The 21993-nt window shown below is 40.0% G+C and overlaps 1 protein-coding gene across 1 annotated transcript in view; it reads left to right on the forward strand.

The window, feature by feature from the left end:
• Positions 1-12810, forward strand: part of BCAS1 (brain enriched myelin associated protein 1) — a 47382-nt gene extending 34572 nt beyond the window's left edge. Inside the window, exons 10-11 of the mRNA XM_057401678.1 lie at positions 5991-6257; positions 11727-12810. Of these exons, the coding sequence (XP_057257661.1) occupies positions 5991-6257; positions 11727-11801 (342 nt within the window). The 3' untranslated portion in view covers positions 11802-12810. The remainder of the gene's footprint in view (positions 1-5990; positions 6258-11726) is intronic.
• Positions 12811-21993: the final 9183 nt, after the last annotated feature.

The following is a 21993-nucleotide window of genomic DNA, read 5'->3' on the forward strand; positions in this document are numbered from 1 at the left end:
CATGTCAGATGATGTGAGCCCTTAAAGTCACTGCTTTGCTCCATAGAATATAAACTAAAGAGCTAGGTAAGATAAATAAAAAATGTCTGGTTTGAGATGTTTTGTGGAGATAGAGTTTAAAATGGCAATTTTTATCAGAATTACCAACTGTTAACTGAGGCTGTAGCCTTTGTCCTCAGCTGGGAAGCTGACATGGTTGGTCTGAGACAGCATTGAGTATGGTCTCGACAAATAAAATGTCCTGTTCTCTTGGTTAATGAAGATGTTCCCAAGGGGAATATATCTTTCTGGAATAATGAAAAAGACCTCCTCCAAATTTCAGCAGTGTCTATGCTGGCCTGCTTGTGCACATAAATAAACTTACACGTAAGAAATAGCATTTAGAATCAAGTTAACTGTTTTATGCTGTCCCATCTCAATTTTCCTTCATTATTCATGAGAATGTAGCATGTCTATTGCCTGTCCCCACTCTCCTCCATTTAAAGATATGCTGATCCACCCCTGATGCAGAAAGCAGAAAACCCTTTCAGGAACCTTTCAGCAGCAGCAATCCTAAATGACCAGAAGCAAGGATAAGAGGTCAGCAGTGCTCTAAAGAGAAATCCTTGTGATCCTTACATACGCGTTTCACAGAAGGCAAGAGGCAACTTTGTCCAATACTCTCTTATTTATTTGAAAAAAAAAAAAAGTGAATTACTAAGGTTGGCTAAAATAGCTTTTTTTCTTTTTTTCTGGGATTTCTTTTTTAGGGGGGAAATGTAGCAAAGTAGTTTCTTGTTATAACACAAACTTTTTAAGGCATTTAAAGACTTACTGAAATAGAAATGCTAACTAGATCTTATTACAGTACATCTTCATACACTCTGGACTTAGTTTCTATCCTGTAATGTTACAACAGACCACACTGTGCTTCCTCCCCTCCATTTCTGCAACCTGTTACACAGATAAAGAGTCACGAGCATAAACATGCAAGAGGCTGAGCAGTGGCATGTTCCAGAAAGAGATTTTCCCCCATGGTTTGTGACAAGTAATGAATTGTCATGGAGTGGTTTAGTTTTCTATCGTGCTGCTGCTACATATTGATTTCCTGTGGTCTCATAGGAAAATCAGAGACTGAAACTGGTCCTTGCAGTAACAGCATACATAGGATCAAGCTGATACTGTTGTGCTTCAAGTTAACAAATCTACAAGCTGCAGAAAAACACAAATCTGCCTGATCTATCTTTAGAACAAAAGTCACATCCTTTCATTGTTTTCATTGAACTTAGGCAATGAAAAATGACATTTAAATTTGGGCACTTTGAAATTCTGGAATTTATTTTGTGCTTTACTGCTAAGCTCTGTAGCTTATATGGTACTCAGGGGAATGCTACATTGAACTCTCTAACATGCTTTTTAATTAAAAATATACATACCATTGCTTTTGTTTCTTTTATAGGATTAATTGTAGCTAAACCTCAGTCTAACTGTCAGAAATCTTGTAATGTTTATTCATTGCACTAGTTTTGTCAAATGGGTTTTTCTCATTTTTAAATCTAGAAACACGGGATGATACCTTAAACCTATTTCAGAGTTTGATTGGAGTGACCTGCCAGTGCTACAGCCTCAGGGTCTGCTCTCATTGTCCGGGCTGGGAAAAGTGGGCACCAAGAAGATCCATTACTTTGATGGATATAGAGAGAAAGTATAAACTGGAAAGGAGAAATTGGGAAAAATGGATGCTGATGATAAAATATAAAAATATATATATAAAGCTGAGTAGGTTTTAATTATTCATGGGATATGCACTTATTATGATTGTTAAATAGAAAGGAAGTCCCACTAGATCTTCTAAGACAGATGTGCCTCTGAAAAGCAAGCAAAAGCTCTTTCCTAGAAAACCATGGTGACAGGGCTGAGAGCACTGACTTGTTTACTGTCTGCTCTGATCTCTGGTCCATGGAGACCTTGTTCATGTTTCTCAGGCTTAAAGGAAAAATTGACTTGCAAGAGACAATCACTTCACATAGAAAAGAACAAGCAGAAATCTACCTTAGAGATGTGGGCATTTCAAAAACGTTGGTAGAGTTTCTGAAATGTCTGGGTTTGGTTTAGTGTTGTAAAGAATATCCTTATATCAAACCTTGCATATTTTGGCTCTTGTGTTTTTTCATATTGAATTAATGCCTCAAACAGGAACCCAGTTAGGAGCCCTATAATCCATTGTCATTTTAGTCAGTGATGGAGGGACAACCAGTTCAGAAGAGGTAAATGCCTGGATATTTTCATCTTTTGGTAATGGGTTCTTGTCACCTACTTCCATACAACTCTAGCTTTTGGAATGCAAAAGTCACTGAAACAAAAACATGCTACATGCTCACTGGGCTTTAAATATTTACATATTTCATTACTTGTCTACTTTTTACCTATTCATACTATTAAATTTTAAAGGGTTGCTATCAAATTTTTTAAAATAAATAATCCAGGTATATTCCTTTTCTTAAAATATTGGTTTCATGTTCAATTTTATTCCTATTCCTCTTGCCATTATTTTATTTCCCCATGTGCCTTGGCTTAGGCAATGAAACTAAATACACACAGCTAGAATTATTTTTACTTTGATTCACTTGTCTGCTGAGGAAGGGACCAATTAGGTGGAAACTCTACAGATGAGAAATGGAGGTGAAAATGAAAACTGGTCACTGCAATTTAACAAAAGCCATGAAAAGGCTTCTTATTCAGTTTTTGTTTCTTGCATTCTATGTTCATAAAAGGTAAACCAAAACTTTGGATGTGACCTTTACAGTATAATCTTTATGGCTTTAAAAATGATTCAGAAAAATCACATTTTCATCAGAAATACAAATATAAATGTCAGAGAGTCAAACCTCATCTGTTGCAAGTCAAGGTATCCAGAATAATTGCATTTAGTAATGAGAGATAAAACACAGGTTCTGGGTATAGATATAGGGTTTCCTTTAACCTAAGTAAAACTGAAGTTGTATTGAAAACTAGCTGTTCAGAATTTCCCTTTATATTTTCTTTTTTAACTATCAGTGAAATTATTTTCTCTTTTAACTATCAGTGAAATTATTTTCTCACTTTTCCTGTTTTCATGATGTCCTATGATAGTAAGGTTAATCTTTATGAATTATTTCTCTAAAAACATCCCAAATATAGGTCTTGTCTTGTGACATTTATTCCTCCTGTCATACAACAACCTTACGTAAGTGACTAGAAATTACAGTCCTGGATCTAGTTTTTATTATTTCAATTAGCAGCCAATTGCCTTCCAAGCCTTTCTTAGTCAAATTATTACTCTTTCTCCTTCTCTTGCTTGCACTGGTGTAACTTAGGACAGTTTTATTACACAGACAGGCTCAAGGCAGACTGTATCTGCTGTTGACTTTTTCCTTTTTTAGAATTTTTGTGAAATTTAGAGGGTTTTGTTCAGTTATGCTGTAGCATCTCTGGAATGCCATGATTCTCCTTTGCTTTTCATCACTGCCATTCTGTATGCTGCAGAAATCATAACAACACTTTTCCAGAATCTGTAGAAATTTCGTGGTCTGCCCGTGGTGCTTAAAGAGCAGCCTTGGATTAAAGTCTCCTGTAACATGATGGGGAAGAATACTAACCTGGTAATCTTTTTTCAGTGCCTCTGTTAATGTTGAGAGAGTAAAAACAATCTGTCAGGTGCAGATCCCTCTTTAGAATAAGAAACATTAACATTTTTCATTATTCATAGGCTTCACTTTGTGTTTCCTGAGCTGCTCCCATCAATATAAAATATGCCAATTTCCTGCCTTTCAAAGTTAATATGAAACACCTCAGGGATTATCTGATTTGAACTTTTTTTCTTATTTTGTCTGGAAAATGTATTATGAATTACTTTTCTTTTTTCAAGTGTTTTGTTTGACTAACATCAAAGGCCCAAACCTGCTCACAGAAATAGTCCTGTTGCATCCAGGCCACATTTGGCTGCAATACTGTTAACTCTCAGGTACCTACACAATCAAGCACATGTGATGAGGAAGACTTGGGTCTAATTTTACACCTTCAGAGTAAACTCACAGATTTCACAGTGTTAATAAGAGTTATTGTGGCACCTTTCAACTCAGACATACCCAGTTTCATAGCCGTACTTTGGGTGCTGTGGTTGTTTTTGAACTACATGTGCACGTTTGCAGTTGTACCAAAGAGAAACATTTCAAAAGCAAACTAAGGTAAGTGAGAGCAGGAAGGGTCTTGTCAAACTAATTGATGGGGCCAGCAACTGAGAGCTTCTCCTCAGATAGTTAAAATGAGTCAGAAAGAAAGAGGCAGAGCTAAAGCTGGGTTTATGAAGTTCTGCTTGGCCTTGTACTGGGAGAGCTCCTGCATCACTCGGACTCTCAAAAGTGAATCCAGGCAGATCTCTCTCTTCAAGCAAGGTGAACAAGACACAGGCAGTGTGTGGTGTCTGTGCAGCCCCAGATGACAGTTCTCCTGCAGTCTGACATTACTAAATGTGCATTAGTAAACTATTGACACTCGGTGCCTGGCTGTGGTGTGTAGGGCTGCTGATGACCCACACCTCCAGGTTTCATGTGTTGTCTCCATGTAAATCCCACAGAAGTAGAGCAAAGACTAGCTTCAGGACTGTGTTTTTTAAGCCTAAAAGCAGACAAATACAGATGTAAGCAAATATATACCCACATATGTCTGTTCTCTGGGAAAGGAAATAGTTAAATACAAGCATGTATTTTGTTGAGGACTTTAGCCTGCTGGTCACGACTGAATGGATTAAATGGTTGCTGGCTCTATAATTTAAATGGGGGGAGGGTTAATATTGGGTGTGGAAGAAAAGTGAATCAAGTTAAAACAGCCCAGGAGCAGTATTGCTACCCCCTCTCATTCCTGTTTCCCCAACGTTAGAATGGCTTGAGGGTTTTTTTAAATAGATACAAGAGGTGTGTTTGCATTCTGTTTCCCTGGAGTTTCTGCTTTCAGGTTTTTCTCTGAAATCATGATATCTAAAAATGCTTTTGTTTCTAAGGAAAGCTAAGCTTGTCATGTAAGCATATAACTTTATGCCTCTAGAAAGACAAATATCTCGAGACTAATGGTAAAATCCCCAAAGTAAAATTACACGGCATTCAGCTCTGAGCTGTGCTTTAAGGGCAGATGTAAGATTTCCAGCTTTTCAACACAGCAAATTTATGTACTATTTTAATTATTATGTTAATAAATAAGGCAGTATAATTTTTTGCATAAGAAAAACAGAAAATCCCATTTGCAAACAGATTTCCTATTAAAACCATACCTAGTCACTTGCAGTGACAGTTTAATTGTCTCATCCTTTGTTTGCCAGATACAATTTTTCTCCTGTCAACTTCAAACATACCCCTTGCTTCTCTGAGTTTCAGAATCTTTTCTTTTACTATAAACAGCTGCTCTGTCATTGTGTTTGTCTTTGGAATATTTGCTATCTCTTCTTTTGTACTTGTAGGTGAAATGATGCTGTGACCTTCCATAGCCAAACCCTGTGTTCATGTTTTGGTGGAGTGCTGCAGTTTTATAGAGGAGTTGATGTTTATCTTTTGCTTTATGGTGTCTTTAATTTCTTCCTTTTTCCTTATGAATCTTTCCCTTGCACTTTTTGAGTGCTTTCCACAGCCTGGAAATGCAAAAGCTGGGGGAGTCTCAGTTGGCAGTGCATGCTTGTGATTCTGTGCATCTTTCTATGCTGTCCTCTGCCTCTTAAAACAGCTTCAGCATAGACATATATGTAAGTAAAGCAAGTCTATGCAGGGATGGTTTTATCCTGCAAGTAATTCTATCGACTCCCTGGGAGTCCTTCCCTAAGTCAAGGCTGCAGGAGTTCATCCCAAACTCTGTAAATGAAAACCTGTTGGACAGCAGGATTTCTCCCTGCCAGGTGGCCTTTCATTTTTTAATATATTTATGGATTGCCTTCCAAAATGTTTACATTTCGCACTAAAAATAACCCTTGTTTGAAACTGCTTTAGACATTAAACTCCACAGAGAGGCCAGTTGCCCCAGCTGAAAGTGAACCTGTGGGCCAAAAGAGCAAAGAGAGTTCAAAAGACAAGAAGTCTACAGTGGAGCTGAGCAAGCAGAAAGGCAGCAAACAGGAAACCAGGGAGCAGCCAGACTCCAGGGAGCAGCAAGCAGCGGAGACCGACTCCATCCAGAACGGGGGAGATGCTTCAAAGGAACCCTCCTTCAAGAAGACAGAGAAGAGGCAGTCACTTGGAGGGTTTTTTAAGGGCCTTGTACGTGTACTTGATCTTATCTTTCTGGTCGGTTTTCAGCTGATTTAAGCAGCCAGCCTGCAAGCTGTTGCCATGTGAGATCTGTGCTTAGATGGAGTGCACCTTCACAAGCAGCTTGCAGGGCTAAAGCCAAACAACAACAAATTTTTGGACAAAGAAAACTTGGGCCTCAGGGTACTGATTCATGGGCAGGTACGCTTACTATGGGAGAGCTATAATTGTTCCCACACCCCTTGTTTAGAGGTTCATGCCTTGGCTGTGAGGATGACTCAACTGTTCCTGCAGCAGGTACTGAACCACCTACAAATTACAGTGTGTTTACTAAGGAAAAGTGGAGGTGGTGCCAGTTTACCAGAGTAACCTGCTGGTCATGATGCTGGTTCAGCTCCTGCTTCAGAGCAGCTGGGACATCCCTGCAAGGTGGGAAATCCCTGTAAGGAAAAAATCAACACAGACCACTGGATGGGTGGGAACCACCATAGTGGTCACAAGATAAGCACCTCATATTATATGTTATCAGTTGCAGACTATTCAGAGCACGCAAAAAATACATACTATTTTTTTCTTCCTGCGTTTTTGGTCACATCTTACCCTAAATTTGCTGTGTCCCCTTCACTGAAACCTGAAATGTAAATAGGAAAGAATTCAGCATACCGAAAATCTGAGTTTCTGTAAGGCTTGGTGTTACTGATGCAAATAGTGGTTCCTCAGGCATTAAATAGATGGAAACTTTTTTTTTCCCCTTGTCTATATCCAGGGGCAAGTGTAGAAACAGAAGCACAGGTTAGACCTACGACTGCCGCTCAAGCCTTAGCGAGAGGGCAGATTTCCATTGCTTTTTATATATAATATAAATTTTTATCTAAATTGCAGTTTGCTTCTCTTTCCTCATACAACAGCAATGAATCCACAGAGCTATGGGGTCATTTTTAGCATCTTTTGTAAACCTTGTGTGCAAACTGAGCTTCATCAGAAATTTCACGTGGTGCAAAGAAACCAAGCAGATGTGACTGCTGCCTGCAGTGATTCCTAGTGAATTTGGCTCCCTTGAGAGACAGACAGCTTTTTGTTTTTTCCTTCCTCCCTATATTACTTGTGAGGCTGTCAGGAGAGGAAAAGATCCAGGCAGTCCTCCAGGTCTGAAAGAAGTCAAGAAATACAGACTGACATGGTAGTGCAGATTTGAACACTAGCCCTATTAGGACATGGGGTTATAAAGTTAGGCTGCTGTGCAGACCAGAATGACTCATTCAGAGGCAAATGTTTTTCTACATCATAAGAAGTGTTTAATTTGCATGCATTTCACAGAATTGCTATGTATCCTACAGAGAGAGATTTGCATTACCAAAATAATTACACATTAGAAGGGGAATTAAGAAGAAAAGAAAAATAACTTTCTGCAGTACTGATTAGTGACAGTTCACTACTGCTTTCTGCTTCACCCCATTGTTCTGGGATAAAATCCAGTGGGATTTTCCTGTAGCTTCAATAGAGCAAAAAAAGTCCTGGAGCTCACCTGGAGTAACTACCAACTTGCACTGGCTTCCACTCTTCTTGCTGAGGGTGGTGAGGCCCTGGCACAGGTTGCCCAGAGAAGCTGTGGCTGCCCCATCCCTGGCAGTGTTCAAGGCCAGGTTGGACGCGGCTTGGAGCAACCTGCTCTAGTGGAAGGTGTCCCTGTCCTTGATCTTTAAGATCCATTCCAACCCAAACTGTTTTATGATTTTTCTTAACTCAATGTGAAAAAGCCAGGCTATTGTTTTATATGTACCCGTGAATGACACTAGCTGGTTGAAGTTACCAAACTCAGGTTTGTGCTCAGGCACACTTTGCTTTCCTCACCCTCTTTGCCTCCAAATTCTGCAAGAAATTTCCATTATGCACAACAACGTTGCATGCGTGTAACATCTGATTGACACTCACAAGCACAGTATGTAGGTGTCATATCCTGCTCTGGGTATTGGCAACCTCCTCCCAGCAGTGAAATCAGTTCTGTTACTTAAACCACTTAAATGATGGTAACAGATCTCTTACATCAACTGGAGGGGAGGAAAACAGCCACATTTTTCTGTCATAGGTTATCTAGAAATGGGGCAAATGTTAACTGCCTCTATTATTTCTGGAGATAATTGAGATTTGTTTCTCTGGGCCGGAGATTTGTTGAAATTGAGAACTGACAGCCCTTCTTTATCAAAGTTCTCACTGTAGCCACTGCGTGAGAAAGGGTTTGTCTGTCGACAATTGCACTTTATTTTGTATGGTGTCATTCATTCAAGCTGTTATCTTCAAATCTTTCATAGAGTTTAACAATGGATACAAATTTAGAATTATTCCAGAAAGGGAGATATGAGGAATTGCAAGCTAGCAAGGAAATAAGTTTTCCAGTGCAAGTTCATGAAAGGCAGACAGGCAGGAAAGGTGCCTCTGATTCAAAGGGTAAGAAAAAGCTTTTTGGCTGAGAGGAGATTGTGAAGAAGTAAAATGACCACTTGGGGGGGAAAAATGCAAAATAAATATAGAAGAAGTATAGATGTTCTGTGAGATATTTGTGCTTGCTCGAGTAATAGGCAGACAGTTGGCTGTATAGTCTCTTCTGTTGCAATTATAGAGGCCAATAGTATTGTACAACTTCCCTCTCACATTAACAGAAAATGGCACTTTAAAACAACAACAACAAATTATAACAGTATAGCTGCTTTGGTCAGTTTATTGTGCTTTTGAACTGGGAGGGAAAAGAGATGTCTTACAATAGATGATTACCTCTTTTGAATATCCCCAGAAAGAAAGAAAACCAGTTCTGCAATGCTTTTTAAAAGTAATCCACCTATCTCCTAGGTAGATCATACTAAGTCCCAAGAAGGTGTAATCATTAATCTAGAAGTATTAGAACATACACAAACCAAAGCCAGAATTTCCACTTCAAGATAACAGCTCAAATATCTGGTAACAACTTGGCTGAAATATTAAGCTTTACACTGATAAAATGGAATCAGGAGCCATTTAACAGGGGATCCAGCAGACTTTACTTGCTCACATAACTTGTGCCCACCAAGCTCCTCCTAAATTCTGGTGAGCTATTTTAACACCACTCTTTCTGAATCTGTCGATTCCTCTGGGAAAGGGCACATAGTAAGAGGATGTCATAGTGCAGGAATGCAGCTGATGAGAACACTGTAGTCCAAGCATCTGTTCCAGTTGTGCTAACAAATGCTAAAACTTGATACAAATGGATCGTCTTAGGCAAGCAAAGTGTTACCACCCAGCTGCATGGTTTTAGTACAGATGATAAGGTCCAGTGGTTGTTCCTATGGTAAAAGAGATTAATTTACAAGCTATATGAAATGCAAAGGTATTTAGTGAGTCTTAGAAAGATTAGATTAGAAAGAAAAAGAGGGGGGGAAAGTAGGATTAATGACATTGTTTTCTGAGCTGGAATAACTCATTCTTAAGTTGTCAGAAGCTGGGAGTGCTTAGCATATGGAAACTATTCTGACCTACTCTGATCAGAATATCTAGTGTACTGACACAAGCTGGAAAAAAATATGCTCCAATACAGTGACATTCCTGTGTGTGCACTTTAAAGTGCTCTGCCCAAGATAATAGGTTCCATCTTAGCTGTCACAAATGCAGGGAACTTCCACTGCACTGAAAGGGGCTCTTCAGAGTAACTGAGGGCAAAATGTGAGCCAGTGATACCCATGCTTCTGTATCTGAGGGCAGAGCTCGAATTTGTCCGTTAAAAGGGCAGGAACAAAGTTCTTTATTTCACAGCAGGCTTGGAAATTCCAGTTTAAGAATCATCAGCCAGTCTCCCTCCAAGCTTCCTGTTTTAATCAGCAACCACCTTTAAAATGGGTGCAGCAGGGGACTGTCCTATAAGCAAATAGCATGACACCTCTGCAATTGTGCTAAATGAGTCAAAATAGGGATTATCTCAAATGAGCTCCTCCTCCTCTACTTCTTTCTCCACCCATTTATAGGAAGAATAGCAAATAGTATCATCTTGTTTCCTAGATCAGTCTAGAAATGGCTTAATACCTTCATGCATCAGATGGGAACAGCTACAGTTGACAGACTCCATTACTCTTGTAGAATGGGAAATATTTGAACTAATGTGTAGTTTTTTGGGTTGCTGGATGAATTTGGAATGATTAGCTTATTTGGTATTGTTCGACGGATGTTAGAAATTAGTACTTTTTTTCTTTTTAATGTCTTCCATTCTCTGCTACATATAAGTGGCCAAAAAAAAATTATTCTGGTCTAGAGCATCTTCCAAACTTGCCATCTGTGTAAGCAGAAGCAAACCTATTGCCACTGAGCTGCACCAGATTACAGTTAGTTTAAGATGGAGGTGGGGGGTGTCTTTTAGTCCATTGTGATTTTTAGCTGCTCATTTTTATACTTAGGTTTCCAAAGCTGGAAAGTTAAAAGAATATCAGTGAGGTGGAGTCTAATCAGTATAAAACCCCCACTGTTTTTACTTCCCTGAAAGGGATGAGGAAGTTGAGATCTTTTAATTCTCCCAGTCTGATACAGAATAGTCCTATGGTGATCTGAAGTGATGAGTCAGGTTTCCACTGGAAACGTACTGTGTGAGAGAACAATTCACATATGATTCTGCACAGTTCCTATTGCAGGGAAAGCACATGGCAGTCACCTTAACTTTGTCACACTATTTTTTTCTTTTTAGCATGTAATGATTTAAGCATCTGGCTACAACCAGGATTGGTATCCTCTGCAATCTTAGTAGTGACCTCTGAAACAGTGTTTGTAGATCCATTCTGCTGTCATGTTGTGAATTTTTCGTGGCTTCAAGGCCAGTAAAATTAGTTCAAGGCATCTTAAACTGAAGCAAAGATTTTTACTAGTCAAAAATGTAGTTGGTATAGCTATATCTATGCATTTCATTCATCTAAGCTGGATTAGTGTCTTGAACTAGTTCCAAAACTAGAATTATATTTGTAGTGTAAAAAAGCTTTATCACTCTAACATTGTCAAATGCCTGTCATGCATAAAAGTCTTTAATGTTCCTTTAACTTAGAGCAGACCAAGGCTGGCTATAATACACTATTAATCATGCTTGAAGGACTCCTTGCATGGTTTCAGTGAACCATTTAGGCCAGAAAAATTTTACAGTTATGCCAAACCTGTAAGACTACAAGTACACAGCAACATCTCTCTGATATGTTAGCGCAGTTTCTAAAGACAGTTGTTTTCCATGCTGACTAGGAAAGTTATATTAAAATAATCAACACATTCAGGCAAAGTCACACGCAGTATCTCTCTGGGATTGTCATGATACAGATGGCACTCATATATTTATGCGTATTAAATAAAGTGTAAATTAAGAAAAGCAAAGGTGAAACGAGTAGAAAAAATCTGGTAGTAGAACTCTTAAGACATAATCCCAGACTTAACTATTCTGGAATGTTCGAAAATTTGTATAAATTTCTCTGTCTTATTCCACAGGGTTCCAAAAGGACATCTGATGCAGAAGTGCAAACAGATCCAGTGTCTATCCTACCTGCTGGGAAATCCAAGTAATGAATATGCTTGGCTGCTGAAGGATCAGCAGCTCTCTGAGAGCAACCTTGCAGTAGGGATGACTCATTATTTTCCTTTACATGGCTGTCATCAAATGCCTGAGGCTAAAGCAAACACTGGTGTATCATTTAAGGTATATCATTTACAGGATTTGTTCATTAGATGTTAGAAAGCAACTCTAAAGGTCATCAAGCAATGTGCAGTATATTTAAAGAAAGGTCATGTGGATGATTTTAAGTGTATAAAGGGGTGAGTATGTAAGATTAGAAAGTGGCAGTGAATTAAATAAATGGCAGGAAAAAATGCATGTGACAAAGGAATGCAGTTTGTGCAGCAAGGCGCGAGCAACAAATCCTCAGCTTTGGAGAGCTTTAAAGCAGCCAGGAAAAAAAAGAATCCCCTTTAATAAATGTTACACTTAAATGTAAAAACAACCAAGTCACTTTCCGTGGTTTTCGACAGAGCTGAAATTAGCAAAAAGTCTGCAGTATAATAGAATCAGTGGTTGTAAAGTCATGCTTCATATTGGTTATTAATGTAAATTAAAACGCTAAAGTGCAAAGGCTTTATATGATTGAGACAACTTCTCTCTTGTCTTGGTGAGGTGGGATAACAACTTAAAAACTCTTTCAGGTTCTAATAGGAACACAAGGGGGCACCCGCGTCCCCACCGCCGTCCTAACTCCGAGGCTGTACCTACAATTCTGTTATTAATGTTTTCCAGATGATAGAAAACGTAGGTGTTTCATCAGATACTTGTTGCTATCCATACTTGTAATTAATCCTAATAAAAACCAAAATCAAGGCTGTCCAGGCACCTCCCTGCTTCACAAGGCTCCTGTAATAACTGTAGTTAATAAATTTTACAGAAAGTTAAGGTTTTTGTTTATTCAGCCCTGGGCTAACCTGGACAGGAAAGCATGGGCCTGACATTTTAATCCACATTAGCATCTGAACGATACAGTACTGTATATTTTGACCTCTTTATGATTAAATAAACAAATACTTATCCTTTCAAAAAAGAAACAATTTGCTGCTTTTATCTTAAAGTTTGTTATTTACATACCTGCTTTCTGATGGCTGATGTGACATTAAGACATAAATCAATACATAAAAGCCCTGCTTGGGAGTGAATAGCTGTCATTCTTTATTTGAGCAAAGATTATAACTGGAAATCAAGTGAGAATTCTGTAAAATCTGCAGAATTACATTTCAACCAGTCATAGGAAACAGAGGTAAGAAAGCCTTGTTTCTCTATTAGATGGTGTTTTGCACTGGCCTCTGCAAACCTGTGGACTTGGTTGCAGATGACAAAAAACTTGCCACTGCCTCTATGCACAGAGAGCATAGACAAAAGGTCTTTGAGTTACAACAGCACTTTCTGTTCTCCTCCCTACCACAATGGCTCTTTCACACCCTATAAATTGATATCAATCAAGAGTGACTGCTTACAGATTTCAAACCTGATTCATAACAACCTATTTCTACATCTGTGTGGGACTGGTGAGTTCTGCACATCCCTATTTATGGGGCCATGAGAGAAGAATTGGGCTTGTTATATCCAGCTTTGCTCCACAAAAAAGTCTTGGGCTTTCTCTGTACTACAGGGACATACAGCATGTAAAGTTACATACAGTGAGGCAACCACCATGGTTACATGCCAGATGTCAGCATAGTGAGTGTTACCAGAAAAGAGGAATAAACTATCACTCTATTTGCTGACTGTAATTGCCCCTGTATTAAAATAGCATTTAAGCAATTTTCAAATAAAAGTATGTGCTGGGTAATTCATTGTATTATAGATTGCATATATATATGTAAAATCATATTACAGACAGTGTAGATATTAATATTATATTATGGATAGATGAGGCCTTCTGTGGAAAAGAACAGCTCTTCCTTAGTTCACTCTTTAGGAGCAGGTCTACCTTAATTGAATCCTGTATTCCTGAGGCAATCAGGACTGCTGGCCATGTGATTTGACCATATCACTTGGCAATGCGGCTAATTTCAGGAATCAGGAAATCCTCTTGGCAGAAAAACAAGAAAAACAGTAAGTTTGGCTGTGGATGCCCCTTACACCACTGAGCTATTATTGCAGATGAAATAACGGTTAGTGTTGGCACTGCCTCCCATGTAGAAACTCTCCGATTTATTTGATTCCTCTCTGATAACAGGAGCAACAAAAGCTTTGAAGAAGCGAATCAGCTTTCTCATAAGGCAGCAACACATGAAGCCCCAAGAGGAAGAAAGGTCTTAGGAGATGCATCCACAGTTAAGCTGAGCTTCCGCATTCCACATGCCATGTAAGAAACATAGAAGTACAGCTTTTATGTTCAGGCCCGGTAAAGATTAACAAGTCATTTGGAAATCAAAGCTCTGGAAGAGGCTGCAATCCAAGACAAAAGAAAAGAGAGGCCAAAATAATACATTGCATTTAGATTCTGTTGTCAACAAATAAGCTCTGGGTTTATTCATAGGATCTTTTGAGGGGAATTGAAGCAGATCAGGCTGCCTCAATGATCTTAAGGTGTGTTTCATGAGGCATTTCAGACGAATTTTAAGAAGCTAGTGCAGTCTCATAAATATAAAAATCCCAGGGAATGGATTAAATAGCTACGTTTTGTGTAAGAAATGCTTCCCTGCCATGGCTGTCTCCAGGATGAGCCCTTGGTGGGCGAGCCCGGCTCACTATCCCAGCATGGAAAATGGAGCAGCTCCGCAGCACGCTGGGTACCATGGGTTTTTATTACCTGAAAGCAAATGATCTCCCATGAAAGCGTATCTGAGCTCACTTGTTCTGTCCAGATGTTTAGCTGCACCGCAAGAAGGTTTCTGCAGATAACTCCTGGCAGAACTGCCTGCGCTGGCTCTTACACTGCACAGCCCCACTAGAACAATGTGATTTATGGTACTAAACATTCAGCCCATTAATTGTGTGCATAACCAGCAGCTAATTACCAGCACTCACAGAACAGGTAATTGCACTTTAGCAGCCATCACTTATTTGGTGTAAGCTTTGTCTACAGACCCTTGCCTAAAAAAAAACAAAACAACCAAAATCCTGGTGTTTTTTTGGTCTGTCCTGTCCACTGCTTGTCTTCTGCGTTGTGGAGGGTGGGTCTTTGAGGGGGTCCTGCTGGATTCCCTGCCCATCACCCTCACCAGGACCATTACCATGACCAGGCACATCACCACCACCAGCCCTGTCTCTACGTCCAGCTGACACCTGGCCTGAAGTCTCCTGTCCCTGTCCCCAGGGTGGGCGGGCAGGGGGACTGCCACATTTCTTCCCACATTTTAGGGTACAAAAGGAAACTGAGGCAGTGCCGAATATTGGGCCTGGCCCGTGTCTGTGCTCAGGAACAGTAGGTTTATGATGGCCACCATGACGCTGCCTGGCTTTTCTCTGGTGGGAATGCTGAGGTGTGTTGGTGGCTGCAAAATAACCACAAAGTGTAAGTAATCACTTAGGGGGCTGCACAAGAGACCTCACCACATGCATGAAGCGTTGCTCTGAAGGCTGACGGCAGAGCAGCTGGCTGTTGTGTGTGTGGGCAGCATCCCACCTCCATGCCCCATGACGTCCACATGCTCTCAGGCCCCTGCAGCCTCCTCCACCCACCACTCCTGCACCAGCTAAAGCCGGGGGGGCTGCCAAGGAGTTTCTGTCCCAGCTTCTGCAGGATATATGCCTGAAAATGTCATAATTACGCTCTTGTTCCTGTATAACAGGATCTTCCGAGGTTCCTGTGAGCCGCCTGTCTGCTGAAAGCATTTGTGCTGTTGAATGACATGTATTTATCAATCGCAGTGCATTTGAACACCTCTGAGAGCATCTAGAGAGCACAGACTTTCTCCCTGTTGACCATGCTAGGCCTGTATCTACCCTCATCATGGTGTTAAGCTGGAGCGGTGCGAATCTGATTAGGATCTCACCCCTTGTAAGTACAAGATTCTTCACTTTAGGCGATGAGGGGTCAGTCTGCTTACACTTGAGACCAGGATCTGTTACATGAGGGAGTAACAAAGCTGCTTCCAGGGCTTGTGTGTTTCACATTGCTGGCTCTGCACCCAGCACTTAGAACATGTTTTAAGACTACCTTAATATCTTTTTATATGTAAATGTTTACAGCAGGCTTTGAGGCGACTTATGCTACAAAATCCATGGTTTCATACATAGAAAAGATAGCACGGCAGAAGACAAACAGAAAGGGTTAGTGCACAGATGATTTGTGGCTGTGGGAACTGACCCCATTTGTGAGGTTAAAGATGGAATAGCTCTAGCTGCAGTATACTCATTTGGGAATAACAGTGAAGAATCCGGATTTGCTATAGACTCCACCTCTTCTGGATAACACACCCCGGTCTTTACTGGCAACTTCAGCAGTTTAGCAGTTCTGAGAACACAAAAACAGGAAATTCTGCAGCAGTCTTGACGGAGGCTGAAGATGAGTATTAAATTCCTTAAAGATTATATTCTTTTCTGAAAACAAATTATCAAAAGCCTGGAAGAAGAATAAAACCCTTATCAACACTCTTTGCTTTTACTTAATGATTTCCTACTAAGTTTGTCACCTACTAAACTGCATAGGAAAACAGCCTTCTGCACAGGAAGTATTAGCGATTTGAGTTTAAACCGCAAAGGTATAAAGTCCAAATTCCTTCTTTATCACATCCCACTGTAAGCAGGTGATGCAGCATTCCACAATACCCCTTCACCTACCCTTACAGAGTAGGAGTAAGGTCCTTTATGATTATCATAATGATAAAGACAGACCCTGGACACAATCTTCAGGGCATTTAAAATGTTGTTGAAGTACTTCACAAATTTTAAGGATATTTGTGATTACTTCATTAGAGCTGTTTGGAAAACAGAAAGGAAGTGAGGATTAAGCTGCAGAGTTTTCACTTTTATTTCTGTCATCAGTTTCTAGTCAGTTGGAGAAATAGTCTCTTAGTTGTTATAAACTGAAATTGTATTATTGAGTAAATGAGTTTGAAGTAACCCAGTACGTTGAGGCACTGTCATCACGGGAAGCTTGCTTTTTGCAGCTTTTAAGCATTGGCAGTGGCTGTCATAAGTGGAGGAGAAGAATTGCTTGGGAAAAATTTGCTTGTAAAATTGAGCTTGCCTCTGAAGCAAGCTTTCTTCTGTTTTTTTCTTTAACACTGATTCACAGTATTGGAAAAGCATGTAATTATCAACTGCCCTGTTCCTACACAAATAGATTATATAAGCCCTGATAAGCAGAAGACTGATAAAAATAAGAACATATGTCTGTCTGGTAGAACTGAAAATCTTCCTATCACTCATTCACTGCAGAAAGCCCAAATCAAAACACTGCTGTCACGATTCCTTCACAGGCAGGTTGTCACAGAGTGCTGTATTCAGGGAGCAGCTCCCTTCAAGGGCATAAACAGAGGGCTTGGAAGAAAGCGTGGGATTTTGCCAGCAGCTGGCTTCAGCCTCCACCTCTGTGGGCTGGGAGGGAGCGTGGGGTAACCGGGCAGTAGGCAGCGCTGTAATCACTGCTACAATGCCTGGCTTGTAAGAACAGCAAAAGCTTAGCTTGCAGATGTCCTGCTGCCTGTTTCAGATCCTGTATCTTTTCCTTCTCAAAGCCGCCTTACTCATCCTCTGCGTAGGAGACCATAAATTCCCGCCCCTGCATAGCTTGTGCTATTTCTAGTAAATATATGAACATAGGTGCTTATTGCCACCATTCTGAAGGTGATGCCATACTATGTATGAATGCTCATCATGCTTTGCTGCTGAGAAGATCAGGTTCATATAAACATCTAGATAAATAGATATCTGGTGAGTTCCTAAAGCCTGGTGATTCTTACTGGAAGTACTATGGGAGATTGCAGAAGTAAACCTCCTAATACAGGTTCCACTACAGTATTTTACAGCCTTGGGTATTTATTTCTGTAAACTAAAATCCCTGGGTGTGACCTGAGGTGACCGAAAGGTGTCTTCTCCCCCAGCTGCCAGCAGAATAGAATAACAAGTAGGTGGAGACAATAACCACTTAAATGTCTGAAGCACAGATTAGCAGGCATCCTTCATCAAATTCAGTAATTAAAGCTAGACAGCTTCAATAGCACCTATTTATTGACACAAAATGTATATCTACATTCAAATCCCAAATCATGGAGCAGAATCTGGTCTTGGGTGTTAGGGAATCAACTCCCTGTAACTAGGAACCCACTAACAGTGTACACAAGCATTTTGGTGATTGCAGCTAAGTGCTTGCAACTGTGTTAGCAGCACACCCCTGCTGGAGACACCAGCTACACAAATTTAATTCGGGTGACTAAATCCACACTAAGGCTTTTATCAATGTTGTGACTGTACTTGAAAATCATTTTTGGCTCTCTTCTCCCAGCCTCTCACCTCCATGCAATCCTGTCAGTAAAACTGCCAAGTAAAGACTAGGTTTTGTCTCCTTCAATCTGCTGTTGCAGTGGGGTCTGAAGGTCCCACAGAGACCTAGCAAGGGTTAATTACTGCAGTGGGGTGAGTGATCCCAGTTGGTTTTCATATATGAGTTGCTGAGATGGCTTAAGCTCCTTTGAAAGGGAGTGGGAAGGAAGACAGAGCCAGCACATCAGCTGCTAGAAGAAAAGCCAGGTTCCAACCAGATCAGGTAGGATCTGTGTGTTACTGAACCACTTCTCGGGTAGACAGGCCAGCATGTTATTCTTTTATTGTCTTTTCAATCTGGAACATGTGCCCGGCCTTTCATGTGGAGTCTATTCATGGCCTTCAAGGAGACACCATTCCTTGATAAACTTCTCTGGTTGAGCCTCCTCTGGCATTTGTGGTATGGTTTTTGTGGAAGTGCCGTGGCAGTGGCTTAGCTCAAGCCCTTTGGGGAAGCGTTGCACACCCATAGCCCAGTGAAGCGATACACTCTCCCAGATTTTTGTTAGAAGCCTAAATGTGAATTTAGCCACCAAATTTCAGCCCCGAAAACATAAACAGCTTTGACCTCTGTCAATATTTATTTTAAGGCTAATGGCAATGACTGAAGCCCAGAATTACATAGGAACATTCATCACAGAAATAACAAGCTTACTTTTTAAAGTTGCCTTTCCCTGTAAAATGTGCTGGGGTTCTCTAAGTAGGGGATATGTCACTTCCAAGCCTCACTGAGACAGTGGAGTGGGACTTGTGTTGAGTATTCTGATGAGAGAGTGATGGTGGGTTTTGGCATATCAGCATCAGAAAGCCTGCCTCTGCTAGACAGAATGAAATATTGTTTCTTGGGTTAATTTTGGGAGGGATTTTTTGTTTCTTTGCTTTCTCAACAAGCAAAAATCTCTACCTATCTTGATTGTTGCAAAGAGGTTTAGAGACAGTGCAAAAGGAACCAAAAGTCTGTGGTGTGATTAGAGCATGCAGGAGACGTGGCGTGGTGAGGGTTAAAGCAAATCTGCCTTCTTTCATTGCCCCATGTCACTGTGTCAGTCATGATAGCTGACCTACAGTGATGTAATATAATATGGATACTGAGGCTTTTAACAGATGTCACTTTGAAACAAAGCATGTGCTTTTAGAGAAAGTTGTTTGTTTTAACTGAACCCAAAATTAAGCATTCATCATTTTGTCTCCTGTAAAGTATATTGTTCTAGCTTGGCAAAAACTGAAATTAAACCATATGCTAAAAGTAGAATAATTTTGAAAAATTTAGTCTCTTTCATCAAGTCTGTGCTTCATTTTTCTAGCTTCAAGAGAAAAAACCTAAAAGTAATTGCTGTAGACAGGGTAAAGATGGTAGTTACTATTCCTAGTCCATTACACAAGAGTAGGTGCTTTCAAGTACTTGGAAGCAAACATTGTACTAAAATTACTACTGGTTACTGGCAGAATTACTTGTAAATGTCTATACTCTAGGATGGAAATAGTATTTAGGGTTTTGCAGAAAGTGTTCCTTAAGTTTTTGTTCACAGATGTATCTTTGTTCTTATGTACACACATTTGCCAAGAATTTCCTAAGCAACTAATGATTATGCATGCTTCAATTTTGGGCTATTTGGCTTGTAGCTTCTCAACGAACTTAACCTTTCATGAATGCTGATTCTTTGGTGGTGAGACATTGTGAAGGTCACCCCAAATTGACATTATTAGCATGCTTTCAACCTTCTCATTTATTTTGCATTTACTTCCTCCAGTTGACTCTTTGTGAGACTGTAGTGTTAGTTCCTGTTAGAGTTGAAAAACATGATATTAGTTTGGAACTGGAATTGTAAGCTTGGGGAATACTTTTCATGTTTTCAGGATCAAAATTGTATTCTCAGACACCATTCATTGATCGCATTTATCTAAGTACTTTTCTGTATCTGACTTCCTCTTAACGCATTTAGTTGATCTTTCCTCTACCAACAAGAGAACATGAAGTATTGAAGTACTTCTGAACGATTTCAATTTGCAGTTTGAGATAATCAGCAGTGATGTGAGTAATCCAGTTGTTATCACCAACAAACATCCCGTGTATTTAAAGTGAGATCTTTATTCCAGTTGTTAGTCTGAGTTGGATCTTGCTGTTAACTGTCTGAGGAAGAAAATAAATTCTGGCTGAAAAATCACTTCTTGCAAGTTAATACAATGTCTACCTTCAAAATAGCTCCAGTAAGATAATGCATTATTGTTCCTTCACCTATTTGTACTTCATAGATGTCATTGGGCTTCCTTAAATTAAAGCCAGGGATAGAGAAAGCAGTGGCCCAACAGAGGAGGGGACTGTGAGTTGGGGTGGGAGCAGCACGGGTCACCCTTAGGGCCTTTCCTTGTTGATGGCCGTTTTCCTTGTAGCCTCCTCAAAGTACAGCGTGAGACAGATGGAGGCCTTATACACCACTTCTCTTAGAAGAGCCAAAATGAAGAGCTGCTCCTGGAAACTTGCAGAACCTGGGACTTCCGTGCCAAGTAGAAGACCCTGAAAAGTGCAGGGACAAGCCAGGCTCTTCTCATTATAGTATGCAAGGATCACATGTAAAGACAGCTACATGTATGTATTTAATTTCACTTTTCCCAGTGTATATTACCCCCAAGACATTCTTCTACAAGGCAGGTTTGGTAACTCTCTCCAGGGGACAATATTTCCAGCCTCACCATAGCCCTGTTTCACATGTGGTTATTGTTCAAGTGAGATATGTCCACACTTGGGCAAAATAGACTTTTTCTTCCCTTTTTTTTTCCTTTTTTTTTTTCTTTCCTGTTGCATTTGGTGGGATATTTAACTTTTATTATCAGAACTAGTCCTGAGATGTTTATGATTTAATATCCGGCCTGCAAGGAGGTTTAGACTGGGGCCAGATGATGAGCACTATATAAAAGCGAATGTTGCTGCACTTTGTAAAGCATCAGCTCAGGTGGAAAAGGGAAGGTGTGAAAAGGGAGGTGCTCACAATGAAATGGACTGCAAACAAGCTGCTGCAGAACCATATGCACAACCTGTTCTCAGCAGTAAAATGTTAAAGATGGAGCAGATAAAACAATCTTTGGTATGAAAATAAGATTACTGCTTTGTGTATTGGCACTGCAGCCCTTTCCACAGATGGACACTATTAAAGGGAGTAATCAAATATCAACATGTGTTTCATACAGAAAGAGATCCTAAGCTAACTGGCTAGCAGGAGAAATTTTGTCTTTATTTATGTTTGTATCAGAAAGGTGACCAGGATTTTAAGGTTTTTTAGGCTGATATTGTGTGACTGATCTGGTGGTCGTATTGGGAAGTAGATCTTACCTCAAGTTCCAGTCTAACAAGAGCATAATACATTATTTTTTGGTTTGTTTTGTGGGAGAAAGTACAGTGCATGAACCTTATTTCACACAAGGCCTTGGCACCATTTCTGGTGTGTTTAAACCTGTGCTAGCATAATATAGATGTCAAAAACTGAATTGCTTGTACTCTAATTAAATTGGTATACATTAGGTTTACCTAAAGTGAATTTAGCAGAATCACAGAATACAGAACAGGCAATGCTGCAAATGTGTAGTGGTGCTCGTCCTCTCCCAGTGGGGTAAATATTGCAGCTACTTACTGAAACACTTGGAATATGGCATTTCTGAAACAGATTCTGGACACAGCAGGGGGAAAAGGACACTGTACACATATTTGGAATAGTCACATCAATCTTCCAGTGAGTAATCGCAATCCCATCCAGCTTTATTCAGCCT

This window comes from Pezoporus wallicus, unplaced genomic scaffold (assembly GCF_028554395.1).
Source record: "Pezoporus wallicus isolate ANWC-B61680 ecotype Strahan unplaced genomic scaffold, APGP_CSIRO_Pwel_v1 contig_9238, whole genome shotgun sequence".
Lineage (NCBI taxonomy): Eukaryota > Metazoa > Chordata > Aves > Psittaciformes > Psittacidae > Pezoporus > Pezoporus wallicus.